This window comes from Coccinella septempunctata, chromosome 9 (genome assembly GCF_907165205.1).
Source record: "Coccinella septempunctata chromosome 9, icCocSept1.1, whole genome shotgun sequence".
NCBI classification, from domain to species: domain Eukaryota; kingdom Metazoa; phylum Arthropoda; class Insecta; order Coleoptera; family Coccinellidae; genus Coccinella; species Coccinella septempunctata.
This window is the reverse complement of record NC_058197.1, coordinates 18,192,970-18,213,823: the sequence shown is the minus strand read 5'-3', so window position 1 is coordinate 18,213,823 and position 20,854 is coordinate 18,192,970. Positions and strand designations below refer to the sequence as shown.

Here is a 20,854-nt window from a genome sequence, read left to right as displayed (position 1 = left end):
ATTTACGTGGATAACCACAAGGGGTTTAACCACTCACCCTCTTCGATCCTCAACGGTACGGACGGCGTTAATATCTCCAGGGCCTGCCTGACCACGCTCCTGGCCTCGACGGCGTGCGCCTTGAGCAGGCTGTGGAACACCTGCAGCACGATCTTCTTGTGGATCTTCTTGTACTTGTAGATGATGTGCGAGAGTAGCAGGTGGCCGTGGTATCGCGTAGCCGGGTCGACGCAGTTCTCCACGAGCAGGCAGGGCCAAGCGAACGTCATCAGGCGTCGCAGCTTGTAACCCTGCGTCTTGCTGTTCGACTCGGGGTCGTGGAAGTGCGAACTGGCCTGCTCGAACAGCAGGCAGGAGAATTGCAGGAGGGAGATGCGCACGCAGTCGGCGGAAGGGAACGGGTTGTCGGGGTCTATCAGCTTGTTTATGAAGACCGAGACCACGTTGTCGGGGTTGTCCTGGTAGGGCATCGGCGGGCTCCCTTAAAATGATAGCATAGGGGTTAAAATGACGAAGAGGAGTTTTAATTCGGCCCTCAAGTATGCCATGGATATTTGACAGTTGAGTGTCAAACTAAAGGATCTGTCAATATGTCAAAGTCATTGACAGTATGGACCGCCCACTGTCATACACAGTACGACTTAGGCCCGTTTGCACCAATCCCCCTTAAAATGAGCACTAAACTAAGCCTCGTTTAAAGTTAATGGACGCTTAATTTTATTTCCAGTTGCAGGACTGTGGCTAAACAGAATCTTAAGTTAGAGGCCCTTAAGTTTTTATATCTAGTGATATTTCTGTTTTTTATTTTGGTAAAACTTCATCCTAGTCCAATAAAGCCATTTCATTGGTTGGCCGGTTGCCGATGATCGTTGTCATTTCATTAACCTAACTTTATTGTCCTAACAGTCAGTGTCAAGGATATTATTATAATATTATCAAAGAGTAACAACTTTTTGTTGTTGGATTAGCATTAATATCGATAATGATTGTCAAATAAAAGGTACCTAAGTTTATATAAGTACAACACTTCCTTTGTAAGGTGTTGTGTGAATTTGTTTCACTAATGTTGAAGATTAATGTGAAGAAAATGTCCTTATTGCCCTTGTTAGTACGAATACGGTGAATGATTGCCAAGCAAGTGGTGGTAATTTACGAAGGCCACTCAACTCCTCAACAGAAGAAAAGAGTTTGTTGCTAACTATAGTATGATTTGTGACACCAAATTGAGAATTAAAAAAGACTGATGGCATTACAATAAAGGCAAAAGAAAAGGCTTGGTATTCAGTAATGAATTCATTCAATTTTCAAAATCCATCAGAAATGGGAAGTCCTGCAGCCAGTTCAACAAATTATTTTAGGTTAGAATCCCGCCCTTAAATACCTAAGTGGTCATTACAGGAGCGCTTAAATTTAAGGCTAGCTTTAGCCATTTAAATGTCACTTAACAGTTGGTGCAACGTAATTTGAGTTAAGGGTTCATTTTAAGGGACACTTAACACTAAGTGCGTTTGGTGCAAACGAGTCTTAGAGCACTACTAGGAGCTTTCAAGGTGTTTTCAACAAAAAAAACATTTTTATGCTGCAGTATAATCATTATTTTGTTAATTTCTCTACTATGCTGTTTATTGTTGCCAACTCAAGGTTAGGTTAGGTTAGGTTAGCAGGTTAACCCAATTTTAGACATCAAACTAATCGTTTTTTTAAATTTCCCTATCTATATGATAACATGGACGGAAATTATCCACTTCAATTCTTGAGTAGTGTACATCAACGATCTCCAATAAACACCGACTTCTACTTTTTCCAAAATTTGTTTAGTTTTATCAAACCTACAGTTCTTCCCTCACAGAAAACCCTCAATAGTCCAAATTTTCTGTTAGATCTAATCCATTTCATCACCTCTGTAATAATTATTGTCGAAACTAATGAATATCCTCAATTTCGAAGAGTCGACAAAGCAACAAGTTCTACCTACCTATCAATTTGTTCGTTTCACCCCTCTCGAAGCTGACAGCGAAACATGGGATCAGGATCAACTGCAGCACCTTGGCCTTCAGCTCCTGCGACATGGTCCTAAGTGGGAAAAGTTCCACGAACCTGAAGAAAGCCGACCTCTTCCACTCAACCGTGTAATTTTGAGCTACAGTGTTCTCCAGGAAATCCCTCAAGAACTACAAGAAAAATCTATTAGTTACAGTTTCATCCATACTCTTTATAGATTCTTGTGAATAGCCAACTGATATTTCTTTCACTTCGAAGAAACTACAGCATTTCACATCAAAAAACAGAATATTCCCGAGGACTTGGAATTTTCAATGTTCATATTGAAAGATCGTTGGAATGATGTGTAACTTGATCCACATTTCCTGATTAACGAGCTCTAGAGTCTAGAAACGTGGACTTTAAAAATTACCTGGAACCCCGGAATGAACCTATCGCAAGTGGCCCTCAAAAGCTGGAACAGAAGGTCGATATCGTTGGGATAGTGACAGAAATAGTGCAGCAGTATCTTGACCAGCAGCTTGGGCTCCTTCCAGTGCTCGATCTCGATCTCCCTCACGTTCTGGTGCCTCAGCTGGTACGAATCGTCGCACCAGATCTGCTTGACCGTGTCGACCAGCTTCTGCTGCGTGGCCAGCCACTGGTCGTCGTACTTGACCAGCAGGGATACGATCCTGACCGCCTGGTACTGCAGGGACAGGCGGTCGTTCTGGTTTATCCAGAAGGAGGCCATCACGATCAGCCTGTTCACCATGTGCGTCTGTATGTATTCGCGGAACGGCCTGCCGTCTTTGTGCTTTATCAGGTAGATCAGAAATCTGCGAAGGGAGAAACAAAAATAAGATGAACAGTCTATACGAAAGAATGAACAAGAAGATGAAAAAAGTAAACAATCCGGTGAGAAACCGAAGAAAAACTGCAAGGAATTGCAAATAACACAAGATTATTATGGTCTACAAAACTAAAAAAATTTAGTATACAGGGTGAGTCTTTCACTCGTACCAATATTTCAACAGTAGATTCTTAAGGTCAAGAGAAACACTTTTTTCCTTTACCATTTCTTCTGAATCTGCTCGGTTTGAAAGATACAGGCTGTTGAAAAACCATAAAAAAAATAATTTTTGGTTCTGTCTCACAAATGGTTTCATCGAATGAAATGAATTTCGGAATATAGTTTTTCATTTACTAGATGAATCTTCTTCGAACACAAGATATCACCCACGTCTTCCAGTTTTATCATTATGACCATTGCATACAACTAATCATATTGACTGGTACGTACTGAACCATTCATTGCCCAGCCATATATTTATGCTTTATTTCGTTTTTTCGATGCCGAAACCACCTCCCACAGACCCCTAATTGAAATTTAATGAAGTTTTGTCAAAATTCTAGGGGTTATAGCTCAGCAATCTTGAATAAATTCATACAGACAATCTTTCGTGACGACTTCTACCTTAAGTCAAAAAAAAAAAACCTTTGAAAACACTCCTTATTGAGCAAAAACAGAAAATCGAAGGAAGAGTCACATATATGACACTTTCACAACTTTTAACAGCATGACCAGCCATATCAAAAATTCTTTCAATTGTAAAATTAACAATTTTAAAACAGCAATTCCAAGTAAACCAAAATAAGAACAAACTGTTGAATCTCAGTTGTATTTTCGAATAAATAAACGAATAAAACCAAGTTTCGAAGATACCACAACATAATGCTAACCTGTGGTACTGCAAGTCCTGAACATGAACGTCGCTCAAAATCATCTCCAGCGTTTCCGCGGGATAACGCAACAAAAACTTCATCAGCACCTCCCTGAAGGGGGAACTGGCCTCGATCGACATAGCTTTCTCCGTCTGAAGGATCAAAGTAACTAGCAGAGTGATGAACTTCGAAGAAGCCGCAGGGGTCTGGTGGAATATACTTATAATGGTAGCAATCTTCTGCTCCTCCTCCCCTTTTTTAGACACCCCGTTCGAACTCTTGTGACTGTTGATCAAGTTGTCCAACAGCTGCTTCAGGATCTCCGACAGTTGTTCGCAAAGCTTCTCGTTGAATACCAAGGGGAAGAGTTGGGTCAGGTACGAAAGCATCTTGACACCGTTTAAGGTTAAATTCTTGACGTCGCCAAGAGTCATCAGTAAAGGTCTCACCTGGAAGATGAATCGGTGAGAAGGTTGAAAAATTGACTAAGGGCCGTTTGCACCAATACCCCTTAAGAGGAGTACTTAACTAAGTGACGTTTAAAGTTAAGGGACGCTTAATTTTATTCCCTGTTGCACGACTGTGGCTTAATAGAATCTTAAGTAAGGGGCCCTTAAGTTTTTATATCTAGTGATATTTCAGTTTTTTATTTTGGTGCAACTTCATCCTAGTCCAATTAAGCCATTTCATTGGTTGGCCCGGTTGCCGATGATCGTTGTCATTTCATCAACCTAACTTTATTGTCCTGTCAGTCAGTGTCAAGGATATTATTATAATATGATCAAAGAGTAACAACTTTTTGTTGTTGAATCAGCATTAATATTGATAATGATAATGATTGTCAAATAAAAAGTACCTAAGTTTATATAAGTACAACACTTTCTATGTAAGGTCTTGTGTGAATTTGTTTTACTAATGTTGAAGAGGAACGTGAAGAAATGTCCTGATTGCCCTTGTTAGTACGAATACGGTGAATGATTGCCAAGCAAGTGGTGGTAATTTACGAAGGACACTCAACTTCTCAACAGAAGAAAAGAGTTTGTTGCTAACTATAGTATGATTTGTGACACCAAATTGAAAATTAAAAAAGAATGATGGCATTACAATAAAGGCAAAAGAAAAGGCTTGGTATTCAGTAATGAATTCATTCAATTTTCAAAATCCATCAAAAAGGGGAAGTTCTGCAGTCAGTCAAACTAATTATTTCAGGTTAGAATCCCGCCTTAAATACCTAAGTGGTCATTACAGGAGCGCTTAAATTTAAGGCTAGCATTAGCCATTAAAATGTCACTTAACAGTTGGTGCAACGTAATTTAAGTTAAGGGTTCATTTTAAGGGACACTTAACACTAAGAGCCTTTGGTGCAAACGGGTTTAAGTAATATTTAAATGGCTAAAGCTTGCCTTAAATTTGAGCGCTCCTGTAATGACCACTTAGGTATTTAAGGGCGAGATTCTAACCTAAAATAATTTGTTGAAGTGGCTGCAGAACTTCCCATTTTTGATGGATTTTGGAAATTGAATGAATTCATTACTGAATACCAAGCCTTTTCTTTTGCCTTTATTGTAATGCCATCAGTCTTTTTTAATTTTCAATTTGGTGTCACAAATCATACTATAGTTAGCAAAAAACTCCTTTCTTCTGTTGAGAAGTTGAGTGCCCTTCGTAAATTACCACCACTTGCTTGACAATCATTCACCGTATTCGTACTAACAAGGGCAATAAGGACATTTCTTCACGTTCCTCTTCAACATTAGTAAAACAAATTCACACAAGACCTTACGAAGAAAGTGTTGTACTTATATAAACTTAGGTACCTTTTATTTGACAATCATTATCAATGTTAATGATAATTCAACAACAAAAAGTTGTTACACTTTGATAATACTATAATAATATCCTTGACACCGACTGACAGGACAACAAAGTTAGGTTAATGAAATGACAACGATCATCGGCAACCGGGCCAACCAATGAAATGGCTTTATTGGACTAGGATGAAGTTGCACCAAAATAAAAAACAGAAATATCACTAGATATAAAAACTTAAGGGCCCCTTACCTAAGATTCCGTTAAGCCACAGTCGTGCAACTGGGAATAAAATTAAGCGTCCATTAACTTAACTTAACGACACTTTGTTAAGTACTCCTTTTAAGGGGGATTGGTGCTAACGGGCCTTAATGGTTCATTTTAAGGGACACTTAACACTAAGTGCGTTTGGTGCAAACGGGTCTTAAATCCTTACCGTAGGGTGGACAAGTTCCTTCTCCACCGGATATCCGGCAATGAATTGTTTCATGCACTCAAAAGCCGTCTCCTGCAGTTCAGCATTCGGCTTCTCCAGTGCCCTGTACAAAACTTGGAAAATCTGCTCCCTAACGTCCTCTAAATAATAACAAGAGGCCAAGACTCTCAAAGCGCTCCTCCTCAACGGTATAAAATTAGTCATCGACTTGTAGCAAGAATAACTGTTCAATTTCGTATCTTCAGTGTTGCATATCGAGAGTAGATCTCCGATGAATAAATTATGCTCCTTAATCTCCATATTCATGGTGAAAAGTCTGGGATTCAAGGTGTTGCAGAAATAATTACCGTCCATCAACCCCATTTGGGCTATGGCCGGCTGATGCCTGAGTAGGTGTTTCTTCGGTGGTACCATATCGGCCAAGACGTCCTTGAATGGTTCCATCACCTCCGTGACGGACTTGTTCTGTTTCTCCGCCAACAGTCTCAACGACCGCATGGCCTGCTCCCTGACGAGGGCGTAGGTGCTGGTCACCTGCCTAACCAGCTCGTGCGTTATATCGTACAGAGCCTTGCGTTGCAGCTCCCTGGTCGACTGATCGGAGTTCGCCGGCGGCGGCGTCACGCACACTATCAGCATCTTCTCCAGGTTGTTCTTGGCCATGTCCAGGGCGCCGCTGGACACCTCGCCGGTGAGGTCCATCATGACGAACAGCAGGGCCTTTAGGAAGGTGAACATGTGCTCGTAGACCCATTTCAGGGCGCAGCTCTCGAACATGAACTTGATCGCTATGCAGCCGCCCAGTTTGGCGTACCACGCCCTCTCGTAGCACAGGGAGCACATCTTCTCGGCCATGTACTCGATCATCGGTAGTTTGCAGGCCATCTCTTTGCTTCCCAAGAGAGTGGATGCAGTGTCGACGATTAGAACCTACAAAAGAAGATACAGAGCATTACAGTTATTAATAATAAACACCATACCAAGGTGTAGGATACAAGAGCTTAGAGAAAAACCCCAGTAAAGAAACCCTTTCTCTCCTTTATTGTGGTGGATTGTAAGAAATCATATTGTTAACGAAATAAGCTGAAATATTTCATATTGAAGGCTATCTCGCACTGCAAAAATTGATCATTTCTTCGACAAAAAGGAAAATCCAGTATGTCATCCCCAAGTCACCAGAAACTTTCATCTGAAATAGGGAGAAAACAAAAGCAGAGAAAGTAAAATGATAAAATTAGACTCAATACGTCAGATTGACCTAAGATTCACGACCAAATTCGAAAAAGATTCTGAAACTGCGTGAAAAGCCCTAAAACCACCCTGAAATTTATAAACGGCACAATGATAACCAGATGATTCATGGTTTCTTCTGGTTCCCCGCATTCACAACTAGGGCTCTCAACTGAATTTCACCTAAAAAGCATACTATTGCAACGTCCGTACTGTGTCATTCATTCATTGCTGTATCCCTTTACCGAGAATGAATCTACAAAAGGACTCAAAAACCAAACTATCGGTGCTATCAAACTTATAATTTCTTAGGGCTACTTGCGACTGTGTGCCCTCCTGTGACTGAAGAGACCCAACTGTGACCTACAGATCCTTCCACACTCCGGGCATGGATAGTCACCAATCAGATCTAAACGCCGCTGTATTCTTCTCGAGTCTCCATTATAACTGTGGACCAAAGACCTCCACTGTGATCTGTCTAACGCTAGTTGTTCCCAGCTATGATTGGCATTAACTGATTTTAGGGATTGATGCTTAAACCGCTTCTACTGGTCTCCTGGTTTCCGAGCTCCCTCTGTAAATTCGCCATACAGAGCTATTTTGGGGATTCTTGTGTCTTGCATCCTCAGAATGTGGCCGCTCCATCTGAGTCGGGCCCTCGTTACTTGAGTCTATTGTTATACAACTCGCGCGCTGCAAGACTTCTGCATTCGAAACTTTGTGGAACCATCTGATGTGCATTATCTGTCTTAGATAACGTTGTTGCGTTTGTTCAAGCTGTTTGATATATCGCCTGTAGGGCGTCCAGCTTTCGCTTCTGTAAAGAAGCGTTGGGAGTACCACTGCTTTGAAAACAGCTGTCTTGGTCTTCAGATTGAGGTCGTGATTTTGAAACACTCTGTCCTTTAGCTTCCAGAATGCCCGTGATGCCGAATTGATACGGTTGTGTATTTCTGTGTCCAAGTTAGCCCTAGTATTTTTGAAGCTTCCCAAGTATTCGAACTGCTCGACCTGTTCTAGAGCTTCATCCTCCAGGCTGATATATGATTGAAGGCTTTCTGGCGGACTTATCAGGACAAAATACCAACGCAAGCCAAAGTTCCTAAGAGAGCTCCTTCGAATCTCCAAACTACAAAACCCTTCTACAACAGAAAGATCCACAGCTGTCGTCAAAGATAGTCTACTGTGTCATAAGCTGCAGATAAATCCACAAATTCCGTTCCTGCTCTTAGTTCATCATCGAAACCTGCTTCAATGAAAGTGGTGAGGCTTGGAACCTTCTATTTTCCCCAAAACCCCTTTGACAATTTCGGAAAGCGTCTTCCAGAGTTGATTCAATGCTCAAAAGAATCAGCCTCACTGAAATTTTTAAAAGGACCACTAACGGGTCGATAACTACTGGGATCAGAAGAATTCTCTCCACGTTTTAAGATTCCTACGAAAATTTCCAGTATTCTGAATATTATCATAAAAAAATAACAACTGAGACACTTTTTCCCCTAAATGCTCGATGAATTCCGGATAAATTCCTTACTTACCATCCCGACATGTCCTGGTTTGCACAGTTCCTTCTCTTCGTGACCCATTATGACAGCTAACGCGTCTATGAGAACTAATGGATCCAACACCACCTGTTCGTTGGGCTTGGGGGCGTAGGCGAACATCCCCGCCTGTTGGGCTACAGCCACCATTGTGTAATGCCTCACAATGGAGACCATAGCCGGCACGACTCTCTCCCTTAGTTCTTTAATTGCTGCCGCAACATACATGCCTTGAAAAAAAACATATATTACTCGAAAAACCAATTTTCACAATACTCACCAGTCAAAGCGGTCTGATGAGTCTCTCTAGCTTGCTTATAGATCGACTTATAAGTGGATCCCTTGACGTGAGGTATAGTATTAGCGTCTTGAAAACTGGGATGCATAAAGAGGTTGATCAAAGTCCTCCGATCGTCCGAAAGATTGGTCGAGGCCATCAGATAACAATTTATTACGTCCCAAGCCTGTTTCCTATAGAAAGAGTCTGTATTCGACTGTTTGAGTGCGTTGAAAGCAGTCTCGATGACTTTCTGCACCGGAAACTCGATAGACTGGGAGTAATCGTTGAAACGTACAAGTATAGCCGGAGGATCGAAATCCGACGACACATACTCCAGTTTTTGTGGCTCGATCATCATCTTCCTATTGCCTCCCCCAAATTTACCTAAAATACGAAAAATTCAACGAAAACACCTTGAAATTAGTCGAAAGCTCACCTAAAACTTTGAAAGCTACCGAGTCATTGTTCCGCAAAGTCCTCCAGAGAGCTTGCATCAAATCGGCCCTCACAGGCTGGATGTGCTCGTATAAGAAATCGTGCTGGAGGTTGTCCACGCAAAGTTCAAGGGTCCTCAGTCCTTGGCTGACGAGGACTGGTGAACCGTTCAGTGCCGACACTAAAGGATCCATCAACATTGGCAGATATGGTAACAGAGAACTCAACCTCACCGGGACCGTTAGGCAGAGTTCCACGAAAAGGTCCTTCATGTGTTGCTTGTGCAGGCCGCTCTGGAGTCTGTTAAGTCCTGGAAAAAACAATACGTAGTTCGTGTTTTGTGGCAACGGAAAGATTCTTACCCTCAAGTAGATTGGGCAGCAGCGGGAGGAACTCTTGGTACAGCAGATCGTGACTGCCTCCCCCAATAGAACGAAAAAGTGCCCGGAGAAGTAGAAAATAGTTATAAGGTTCCTTGGCACTCATAGCCAGCTCCATCGACCTGAAATCCAACAACTTTAACTAAAACCCACCAATTTTCAAGCAAATTCTTGCAAACCTATTCACTATTTGATGCAGGTGCGGCCTGAGCATGTTTTCGTTCTCCGTTGGGAACAGGGACACGCTGCCGAACACCAATTTGAACAGTTTGAGGTACAGGTTGCTCCGTTCTAAATTTGAACCCATCTCTTCCATCCTCTCCAACAGGTACTCGACCAGAACCGTCGCGAAAATGGGACTTGTCTGCGGATTGGCCAACAGGGTATTCGGAATTGTCTGCAGCGTCGGGTTCTTATAGACACGCTCCACGAGGTACTCGATCGTCGTCGAGAATATCTCGTGAAAGGTCTGGGTGTTCATCATGGAGAACTGAAACGACGGAAAAATCACTTTAATCGGATACTAATCACGTTAAATTCACTCGTCCCTGGAGGGTAGACTACCCAACATACACTAGCGAGCGTAAATCACATTCTCTTAGTTTTCTCGATTTTCCCAAGCAATTTTCCAGAATTTTCTTCACTTGAAACCTTCTGAAAAGCACGAGGAACGTTTCAAAGGAAAAACGAATAAAATCGGTTCAGTACTTTTCATGTTATGCCATGACAAACTTTCATCTACATGGATGCATTGATATCTAGTTAGCCTAGACCAGTTCCATGCATAAAAAAAATATTGCGTTACTATAGCAACGAACAATACTCATTAGAAGGATCAGTGTAAAGTTTGAGGTCAAAAAAGTAAACCAGAGTTACGCGATAAATTAAAAGAAAGAAGATGTCCACCGAGATTGTGAAAATCGAAAGATTGGAGTATCGAGCCATCATCAAGTACCTGCTGTATTTAAAAGGGTTAAGAGGTAAGAAGATTTACGAAGATATGCTTGATACCCCTTGGTGATCAATGTCCTTCGTATGCGACCGTGAAAAATTGGACTGCAAGCTTCGAAAGAGGTAAATTTTCCATTGAAGATGATGACCGATCGGAAAGGCCAGTTTCTGTGTCAGTCCACGAAAATATCGATGAAGTACATGACATGATTTTATCAGACCGTCGAATTGGGCTAAAACGGATATCTGAAGCACCGAATATTTCATACGAACGTCAATTTGGACATGAGAAAAATTGCTGCAAAATGGATAAACAAATATTTGAATGTTGACCAAAAGCGTGCAAGGGTAGAAGCATCGCGTTTGATCTGTGCTCGATTTGAAAACGATGTAGCCTTCTTAAACCGAATTGTTACCATGGATGAGACTTGGGTACATTTCTACGATCCAGAAACAAAGCAACAATCGATGGAATGGCGACACTCTAGTTCTCCGAGACCTAAGAAGTTTCGTGCCCAAAAATCTGCTTGGAAAAGTTCTTGCTTCAGTTTTTCGGGATTGCCATGGAGTAATCATGATTGATTTTTTGGATAAGGGTAGAACAATAACCGGATATCACTATTCGACATTACTGACCACTCTAGGGGAAAAAATTAAAGAGAAAAGACGCGAAAAGCTATCCAAAGTGTTTTGTTTTTGCAGGACAACGCCCCTGCACACAAATCTCATGTTGCCATGCAAAAAAATTCGTGATTTAGGGTTTGAATTACTAGAACACCCCCCTTATTCACCAGATTTGGCTCCATCTGACTATTATCTCTTCCCTCAACTGAAAAAAAGTTTAAAAGGTCGTAAATTTCCTTCCAACAAGGAGGTTATAAAAGCTGTGGAGATCTAGTTTGGAAAGCAAGAAAAAACATGTTTTTTTAAGGTCTAGAGACGTTGCAAGTTCGCTGTAATAAATGTATCCAATTAAGACGAAAATATTTTGAGTAATAAAATATTTTGACCTTGAAATTTTGTTGGGTTCTATAGTAGGCTAAGAATTTTTCAATATATCCTCGTATAACATAAAGATAATAACAAAGAAGATAAAGATTGGAAACTCACCACTCCACTGAAATGTTCCAGGACCTCTTTCTCCTCTTTGGTCCTCATATTCTGCGTATTGATCCTCTGGATGACACCAGCCGGTAGCGGCCCCGGAGACAAGGTATAAATATCCAAGGCTTTCAAAGCCCATCTAACGAGCCTGACATAACCCAAAGTTTCGTGGGGGTGAAAATATTTGGGATTATTGAAAGGTTGACCGGAAGGCACCTAAAAAAAAATCAACATCATCATGGACAAACTGTCGTATACCTCAAAATCGCTCACCTTGACGCTGGAACAACCCCAAGTGATCGTCTTCACGCCACAAACCAGAGTCTTAACCAGACTCCTGTAATCGGTGACGTTATAATTGTTACTTTGGGGAAACCCGAACTTGGACCTCTCCTCTTTGGATTGCGTTCCTTGAGATCCCGATAGAGAAGATTCTAGAAGATCTCCCGTACTGACCTTCTGATCAGGTTCGGTCTTAACATCCACCTGTTGAGACGTTACCTGAGCAGCGTTCTGAGACTGCTGTTTGCTGAAAATCCATCGATATTTAGCAAGGTCGCTGATCGAGGGTGATCTTTATCCTTACCACTTATTAATGAGTATCGGTAGCTGAATTTTCGAGATAGTCTTGAATTTGAGAATGAACACCTCCAACATTCGCAGAAGTAATTCCCTACCTTCCGGATTGTTCTCTGCCTCTGACCGTACCCGAACACATTCGACCAAATTCAACAGCAATTTACATGACATCGTCTGAATTCTGGAAACGACATTGTTTAATTTGTCGGATTTATCGAGCTCCATCACTTACGTTGCTGCCAAACTGTCATCATGCACGTTTTTGCTGAAGAGATGGATTGCGCTGATCAAATCCGGCATGGTCAATTGTTGTCTGACGTGGTGAACTAAATCTGCGAGCGTAGAATAGGCAAGAGGTCTCAGTGATTCGTGCGTTGTCCACCCTCTTCCAAGCAGTACATCTTCGTCGAAAAGCCTATCGATGTAAGGGACGAACTCTGGAAACAACGTTGCCAAATACGTATTTCACTCGAAATAAAAAAATACTCACTATTTCTCAGCTCGGTGGCTAGAATATGTCTAGCAGCAATCAACAATTCTCTTCGCAAATGAGCCACTTCCATTGGACAAAGAGAAAGGAGGCCTATCATGCCTTGAACTAGGAGTTGAGAGTGCTGCTGCACAACGTCTTGGTAAATTTTGATTATGTAAGCGAGGAACGATAACGTTTTCACCTGTGCACCCATAAAATCCACGAAAATTTCCTTGTTGAAACTTTCCGATTCCCTGAGACAAAATTCAATAGTGAAAATTACGAAATATTTGGAAAAAATCAAACCCACCTCTGATCGATCGTTGGTTGCAACGTTATTGTACTCATTATTAGAGGAATAAAATCTGCAACATCTTGATGTACGCTTTTTTTATACAACTGATACATCAGCACAACAATAATGGGTAGCTCTTGTAAAACTTTAAGGGAGAGTACCGATTTTGGAATCAAGTAGTACTGAAAAAAAAACAACGATATGATTGGATCCCAGTGGTTTTCTAAAAACCTACAGCAACAAAACTCCCGTCCTCTTTCCTCTGTTCAGTCTGTATGGTCGTCATCGTAAAAGTTCCCTGTAGCAATTCGTCCAGATTGTTCAGTTCCATCAGATCGGAAACTTTAATTGGCGCTTTAGGTTCAAATATTCTGTTCATATGACTAGGTAAGTCCGAGTAAATGGTTTTGACAAATTGTAAAAAATGTTGTATCTGCAAAAGAAACTGTCAAAAGAAGTAAAAATAGAGCAAGTGTTCCTTTTTTCTTCACCTCTTGGTTGAATGCAGGTCTGTACACTTTATGCAGTTCAATTATAATCTTTAAGCAAACTAAAACGTTGACTTCGTTATCGACCTCGAGCAGTTTCAACATAAGGGTCAACATGCCTTTAACAAATGGTTTCAGAGTGTCATTTGTTGGAAGCCTGTAGAGCATTTCTAGAATGAGCTTTCGAATCTGTAATATCAATCATTAAAATTTCTGTCTGCGACTTGAACATACGAATTTTTATACCTGTTGCAAATTATATTCTGCTATAAATAGGGGTTCACCAGTATCTAAGATATTTATAAATATATGCATGGAATGTTGCAGAAATAACGGATAATGGGGAGATGCTAGGATAATCTGAAACATTAGAAACATAGGTATACATAGAGAAAATTATATTATCATTTTATTATACCTCAAGATTCTCACTAATCTCTTGTGCTGCTTTGAGTTTTAGATCCTCTTTAGCGCTAGGATCTGCCAGCATAGTTACATAGCTCCTAAATTGATTCATTTGCATAGTTTGGTGATCTACCCCTGCCATATTTTCGATTCAAGTCAAAACTTCGAAGTAATAACAAAACAATACACAACCTGTAAAAATGAATAATTTCAACAGTAATTCCAGAAGTGGATGATATAATATGCCCCAGTAATTTGTCCATGTAATTAGGGGTGTAATTAGAACGAAACCATCAGTTGTAATTATGTTTTGGTTCCTCCACTTAGGATAAATGAAAGAAATTTCTTTTTCTCAACCTTTCAATGATTGCCCTTCATTGAATGCTTACCTTATATGAACTTATTATTTTTGAACAATACTTTTATGCTTTTATTCATTTTTATATCATAATTTTTTATTAATTTCCATTATTGTCTAAATGTTTACATTTTTAAGTATAAATAACCTTACTTTTCAAAATTGTGTGAAGTGAATGAAGTTTCATTGAGGTTTTTTTCATGAATGAATGACTGAGTAAGAACATAGAAACAGAACACTAATAGTGCACTCCTCTTCTAGTCGGGTTACTCTGGTTCACTCTAACGAATTGCTAAAATCGCTGGTTCGTGTGGGGCAGGCAAAGTTTGCCGTTGTGTGACCTGCCCCACGGTAACCAAAATTAAAACTAATTTTGAAATTGTAGTCTCTCTCGAAGTTTCTAATTTTCATTTAAATATACAACACATCGTTTAGATAGATGAATATTTGGAAAAACTAGTTAAAAACAGTATCCAGAGACAACCTGTTCCTGTTGCCTCTGCAGGTATCATTTAACAGTGATCTTCTCAATCAGAGACAAGTTCTTTCAGGTTTTCATAAGTTTGAAATCAAAAATGAATACTGAAAAAAGTATATATTTCCCAAACTATCTAATAATTACTAAAGCTACATTTCTCATCAAAACGTAAAGTATATATTGAATAATATAATTTACAAATCTCATTATACACTGGATAGCAACATGAAGTAGATTATACTATCCTTCTAATGTACTTATGGTACATTCTCACTGATCCATTTCAAATAAGGCTCATTTCCATTGTCTATTTTCATCGAAATAACTTCACAAACACTATACGGATGGTTTTTCCTAACATAGTCTGTTAATTCATCAACTTTACTTGTTCTAGTTTTAATAATCATCATAGCTTCGTTGTCTTCATTGACTTTACCCTCCCAAAAATAAACTGATGTAACTTTTGGTACGATATTGACACATGCAGCCAGCTTTTCCGTTACAAGACCATGGGCTAACTTTTTTGCTACGTCCTCACTTGGAGTTGTTACGTAAGCAACTGAATGAATACCACTTAGGCCTGTTGAATTCGAGATTTCTCCCATTGCAAAATTCGACCTTTTGGGGATACTGCAAAGAGAAAATTGATATTTGTTTACAACAAGAACAAAGGGGGATACCTCAGTAAAAATGTTGTTAGCAGAAATGACGATCGAAACAACATCTGATCACTGTTATTAAAAGAGATGTGTGGTTTTTTTTGTAATTACATGCATAATCAACAAATTGAAATTTTATTTTTATTTCCCAGTTTTCCACAGACTACATAGAAGAATAATCACAGAATACTAATTATCATTTTCCACAGATTCCTCTTCATAACAGATCTACTCTCAGATTACTCTGAAATCTGTGAATGTGTCTGTGGTGGGAATATATTAGTGTTCTGTGGTGGGAATCAAAGAATTGAGTCTGTGATTTGATGTTCTGTGAGTCGGAAGGCATCCTATCCTTCTGTGGTCACAACAGTTCTCGAAGAATTTGAACTACACAAATTAAAATGTATTTGTATTTGATGTGTTATTGAAATCTAAAGAGAAATTGTTTAAAATCCCAGGCAGTCAATTATAAAATATAAATATACGCTTTTTTATTATGATTAATATTCTGTGTTTCTAATTCTATAGTCTATGGGATTCACATCAGTTTTCTATGTATGGGACGTTGTAAAAATTTAACTCTTATTTGTTTGAATTATAAAACGACTTCCAAAGAATCGAGAATATCATCTTGAAGAGAAAATATTCGAGTATTAGATGAACGAAGAAAATTCCTAATTTCTTTTTCAAAAATGTCAAATAAAAATTATCGAAATTCCGAATACCTAAGAAGTTTTCAAATTTTTTGTTCCGTTGTGCGCATGACGGTTAAATTTTGTTTCAGCTCTACCAGTGTTAACTAGAATATTTCAAAACCACTTTAGCGTCCATTAGGCGTCTGTTAGCTTTTTTCCAATTCTAAATAGCATTTTCACTTTGTTATATCCGCATATTTTATACAGTAGGGCCATAATCTTGTTAATTTTTAACTCAGAGTGATTGTGATGGTTTTTTGCTCAAGAAAAGGAATGATTGAAAGGTCTTAGAGCACAGTCTTGTCCCTTCTTAGGGCTGGGCTGCTAAGGGATCTCCTGGAAATCATTCCCAACTTTAGCCATCGTTGGACCAAGAGCGAAAAAGCAAGATAATATCGTCAATGTGAGTGGCTTGAAATTATCCCAAAAAAACGAGATCAAAATCGTACATAACTGTCCATTCTTTGGCCCCTTCACGATGTTTTCACAGCATACGCAAATTATGCAATATGTCCGACGACATTTGATCTCGTTTTTTTCAATTAATCTTGCTGAGAATTCTTAACGAACTGTATCTAGGAAAACATGAAGAATTTGTTTGAATGTATCAATTTGATAGCCGATGTTCAGATTTAGCAGACCAATATTTGTTATCGGATGAAAATAGAATTGCTAGATACAGTTGTGTAAGAATTTTCCGTTTTCTTTGTATCGATAAAATCTTGGACTGTCTCGGGGTGAATAAAATTCACCGATCAACTGAATTGAGAGGCAATTATGTAATAAAAGTATTTATTACAGAAAATGAAAGGAATTTTCTGTTCAGAAAGTTAACATCTAAATGTAAAATATCAACGTATACAACAAAAATATTATTCATCTATACTAACAATGGTTATATCATTAGGTCCGTCAGTCGAACCGAGAAGATTCTTTAGTCTATTTAATATTTCATTTGGTTCTTCCGCTGATTTCAGCTTTTTCTCTGTGTTGCTTGCATCTTCGGAATTCTTCCTCTTCCTTACATTTGTCTCGTTTTCTGAAATACCTTTTTTCTTTTCCTCTTTTTTGGATGATTCTTCTCGAAGGTACGTTGATGACTTTTCTTTCTTTGTTGTATCCCCAATGTTGGGTCCGCTCGGAGTAGTTGATTTGTCCAAATCAGGGTTCGAAACAGTCTTCTCGGCATTTTTTTTTGCCCATTCTGCTTTACACACTTTCTCGTGGTTACTTTTGTAGTAGTAATCAATTTCGAAGAGCTTTTTGCAAGTTCCGCATCTATATTTGATGAGTACATCCTTATTTATTTCTGCGTTATGCGTTTTTTCCTCGTGGTACATCAAACTTCTGTAGGTAATGAAGATTTTCTTACAAATATTGCATTCGTACATCGGTTTCTTCAGGACCGTTTGATGTTTGTCCAGAAGGTGCTTATCCAGGTCTTTTGGGCTCCCGAATGTACTGGGACACTGAAATTCATGATTTTTTATGAAATATGTTAGTAATATTACGGGAGTGGATAAATAAAGCAAATCAATCAAATATTACCAAGTTTGTAGTAGTTCAAATGTCACCTACCTCGGGACACGTATTTTCTTGCCCTATTTGGCCCTCCACACTCTGATCCTCAGTTTTGTATTCATCTTCTTCGCCCCAATCGTGGATTATTCTCAGGTGGTTGTTGAAACTGTGAAGATACTTGAAGCATCTCTTGCACAGGGGGCAGTTGAACTGCCTCTCATCCGTACTAGTAGCTTCCTTTATCGGCTGTTGGTTTACCACTTCTTCGCTATTCCTTACCTTCGTGCGATTCTGTAATATCTTAATGTAATACTTATATGATCAAAATATAGATGAATTATGAGTAATTCCTAGTTGATGCGAACAAAATTAATTGAAATATATTCGAAAAAACCTACTTTGCGATATATTTTGTCATTTTTTTCTTCTTCGTTAAGGCTTTCAGGTATGGACTCGTTTCCTTCATTCTTTCCGTGCACGATTCTCCTATGATAAACGAAACTGTGATTGTGCTTGAATCTTCTGTGGCACATGTCGCAAACGAAGTTTTTCTCATCTGTATCTGTGGTTCCGGCTATTGGCTGTTGTTGTTCAACAACCTCTACGCTATTTAGTCTTTGTCGATCCTAAAAAAGCTAAATTTTAGTAACAAATTCACAGCAATATGGGAGAATGAAGGTACTTAATACATAAATTTAGATTCTTGCTTCATCACATAAAAGTTAATGAAAAAGATGAGAGAAAATCGACGTAATACAATTATATAATTTATCACATACCAGATTGGTTACCGGTGGACTTTTCTGTAAGTCTGTATGGAATTTCTTGTGTTGGTTTAAGGCATCTGCAGTTATAAATACTTTATCGCATATTTCACACGAAATGGGATTAACAGGTTCTTTTCTTATCACCGTTATCGTGTACTTCCGAAGTAGCCTTCCTTTTTGTGGAAACTCCTCCGTTCCCACTTTTATTTTGTGCCCTTTCTTGTAGGCGTCCAATAAATCCTTAGGTAACTTGTTCAACTTCACCCTAACTTCTTTATCGAACACCGGGCGAACTAATTTTTCAGTCACTTTTTTCATCTCGGGATTGCGAACCCTTGGATTTTTTTTCGTACCGAACGAATCTCTTTTCAACGTATAATTATGCTCGTTTGGTACAGAATTTTCAATGTTCTGCGATGATGTTGGAAGGTTGCTCTTGGTTGAATCTTTAGCTGGTTGCTGGGTTGTTTTTGTACCTTTTGGAATCCTGAAAGATGAAACGATTTGTCCACATTGCTAAAAATGAGGTAACCTCACGAGATATCACTTTTTTCCATTGTAGTTTCTTTGAAAATTAGACGAGTTGGATTTTATGTCGTTCTTACCTGTCAGATTCACAGCTTTCAAGAATGGAAGTCAACATAAGCCTTCCCGATGAAATCAAGTGGCCAGGTTGAATTATCAGCCTGCTTATGTCATCCTTTGTTTCATCTTCATTCTTGAAAGTGATCGAACATTCGTTGATCCTGAAAGTATTTCCGTTGATTCTCAAAGCGTGCCCTACCAAGTTTCTTCTCAAAAAATCGATGTTTTTGCTGAATCTAGCCTGGAATATATCGAAAATAAATAGATTCCTGTGTAATTCGGGCTGAAATTGTCATAACTCATATGGTACTAGCTTAATTTTACCTTTGGAAATTCCGATTCAATATTAAAATTTTGTAGTGCTTCGGTTTGAGTTCCTATCGATCTAGTAACAGGTTTTCTTGATGGGGTTTGAGAAGACGCGTGTGTTACGAATCGTCTATTCCTCAAAATGTTTGGTTGGTGCCTACCAAATCTTGGTATGGATTTTTTTTCAGAGTTCTCTTTTATCTGACTTACATCAACAAAAACGAAAGGCGTAACTGGGTTTTTCTTCTTGACTCCTTGAGGAGATTCTGCCTTCCTTTCAGAAAATGAATCTAGGGAAAGTTTGATGTAACCTAATTGTCTATTTTATAAAATAACAAAACATACTTTTACTACTGCTTCCGATTGTATTGTTCTTATTAAGGCAACGTCTCAAAATTTCTTTACAAGTCAGAGGTTCATCATCAGAATCGTCAGGTGATGTTGGGGGTTGTTTTGCATTATTCATTGTCTTCCTGGTTTTCACAGCTAAAAAAGTTTTTCAATTATGTAATCTATCACTCTAAGAGTAGGATTACAGCTAGAATTGTTCTTATGAATATTTACCATTCGAAGTGTTACCCTTAAGCTTCAAATTCCTACGTCCAGCCTTTTTCTGAGATTTCTGGGGAACCTTGGGTATCTTCCCTGAGGGAATAGCTCCTCTTTTCAACCTATGTTTGATAAAAGGATAGCCTAAAATAATTATAATTGTAACTCATCAAGTCCCTTTCGACAGGATACTCCATAAACATAATATAGGAGTAATTTCATTGTTAACTGACCCTATAATACTATGAAACTTTTCAAATATTATGTTTTTTCGATGCCTGATAGAAGATTATTTCTTTCCTATGTATCAAACAAAAAATACACACCTAAGGCCTGAAAATCGGTGGGCTTAAAGTGCAAACTACACACATACAGGTTTGTGGTGGCGTTTTCCTCAATCTTGAGTTTTTCAGCCCATTTCTTCCTGAGGTTTTCATCACGGGGGAATTTTAGGAGAGTAATTTCACTAGTATTTCTAGATTTACATTGTGAAACGCAGCAGCGATGTTTAGAAATTGGATCCTCAACTTTTTTATCCATGATATAACTGTTCCTTCTCTACAGGGCAGCAGTCGAGGACGAAATTTCCTCAAAGTTTACCAATTCCAGTCGTGGATTGAATGTTAACTTCATTAGAATCTGATTTAATTTTTGGAAATTTCATCTATTTCTCAATTATTACAAACCATACACTCATTCAATTAGTTCGCTGTGACGCCACCACCGTCCAGCGCTACGCCACTGTTTGAAGTTAGCTTCGATCTGTCAGAATATTCTATGTTCTGGGTTATTTTATTTTTAAATGAAATTTATATTATTGTAT

General features: G+C 39.0%; 3 protein-coding genes across 4 annotated transcripts in view; all 3 read right to left on the bottom strand.

Moving 5' to 3' along the window:
* The window catches only part of LOC123320811 (transcription-associated protein 1), a 28,787-nt gene extending 14,139 nt beyond the window's left edge, over positions 1-14,648 (bottom strand). The window contains exons 1-21 of the mRNA XM_044908243.1: positions 14,500-14,648; positions 14,124-14,302; positions 13,952-14,065; positions 13,709-13,894; positions 13,453-13,650; positions 13,233-13,399; positions 12,941-13,176; positions 12,683-12,887; positions 12,458-12,631; positions 12,145-12,400; positions 11,878-12,087; positions 9,996-10,306; positions 9,799-9,938; positions 9,438-9,746; positions 9,002-9,385; positions 8,719-8,951; positions 5,951-6,880; positions 3,724-4,154; positions 2,414-2,819; positions 1,976-2,171; positions 38-481 (exon numbers count right to left, since the gene is read on the bottom strand). Of these exons, the coding sequence (XP_044764178.1) occupies positions 38-481; positions 1,976-2,171; positions 2,414-2,819; positions 3,724-4,154; positions 5,951-6,880; positions 8,719-8,951; positions 9,002-9,385; positions 9,438-9,746; positions 9,799-9,938; positions 9,996-10,306; positions 11,878-12,087; positions 12,145-12,400; positions 12,458-12,631; positions 12,683-12,887; positions 12,941-13,176; positions 13,233-13,399; positions 13,453-13,650; positions 13,709-13,894; positions 13,952-14,065; positions 14,124-14,252 (5,659 nt within the window). The 5' untranslated portion in view covers positions 14,253-14,302; positions 14,500-14,648. The remainder of the gene's footprint in view (positions 1-37; positions 482-1,975; positions 2,172-2,413; positions 2,820-3,723; positions 4,155-5,950; positions 6,881-8,718; positions 8,952-9,001; positions 9,386-9,437; positions 9,747-9,798; positions 9,939-9,995; positions 10,307-11,877; positions 12,088-12,144; positions 12,401-12,457; positions 12,632-12,682; positions 12,888-12,940; positions 13,177-13,232; positions 13,400-13,452; positions 13,651-13,708; positions 13,895-13,951; positions 14,066-14,123; positions 14,303-14,499) is intronic.
* Positions 14,649-15,048: 400 nt separating this feature from the next.
* On the bottom strand, positions 15,049-15,799 carry LOC123320145 (protein CutA homolog). The gene is made up of 2 exons (XM_044907347.1): positions 15,627-15,799; positions 15,049-15,576 (listed from the first exon to the last, which is right to left on the bottom strand). The coding sequence occupies exons 1-2, from the start codon at positions 15,668-15,670 to the stop codon at positions 15,204-15,206; spliced, it is 417 nt and encodes a 138-aa protein (XP_044763282.1). The 5' UTR covers positions 15,671-15,799; the 3' UTR covers positions 15,049-15,203.
* Positions 15,800-17,078: 1,279 nt separating this feature from the next.
* LOC123320867 lies at positions 17,079-20,779 on the bottom strand. 2 transcript variants are annotated; one of them, XM_044908326.1, is made up of 9 exons: positions 20,358-20,779; positions 20,047-20,175; positions 19,828-19,968; positions 19,498-19,772; positions 19,194-19,414; positions 18,601-19,075; positions 18,220-18,447; positions 17,879-18,121; positions 17,079-17,769 (listed from the first exon to the last, which is right to left on the bottom strand). In XM_044908326.1, the coding sequence occupies exons 1-9, from the start codon at positions 20,569-20,571 to the stop codon at positions 17,173-17,175; spliced, it is 2,523 nt and encodes an 840-aa protein (XP_044764261.1). In that variant the 5' UTR covers positions 20,572-20,779; the 3' UTR covers positions 17,079-17,172. The 2 variants fall into 2 exon arrangements, with proteins under 2 accessions (XP_044764261.1, XP_044764262.1); XM_044908327.1 differs by having other exon boundaries at positions 17,879-18,112; positions 20,358-20,777.
* Positions 20,780-20,854: the final 75 nt, after the last annotated feature.

Coding starts and splice junctions, on each gene's coding strand:
- LOC123320145 (XM_044907347.1), bottom strand. CDS start 15,670: ATGTTGTTTCGATCGTCATTTCTGCTAACAACATTTTTACTGAG. Junction 15,577..15,626: donor CTAACAACATTTTTACTGAG/GTATCCCCCTTT, acceptor TTCTCTTTGCAG/TATCCCCAAAAGGTCGAATT.
- LOC123320867 (XM_044908326.1), bottom strand. CDS start 20,571: ATGGATAAAAAAGTTGAGGATCCAATTTCTAAACATCGCTGCTGCGTT. Junction 19,415..19,497: donor TTGAATCGGAATTTCCAAAG/GTAAAATTAAGC, acceptor GATATATTCCAG/GCTAGATTCAGCAAAAACAT. Junction 19,076..19,193: donor GAAAGCTGTGAATCTGACAG/GTAAGAACGACA, acceptor TTCATCTTTCAG/GATTCCAAAAGGTACAAAAA.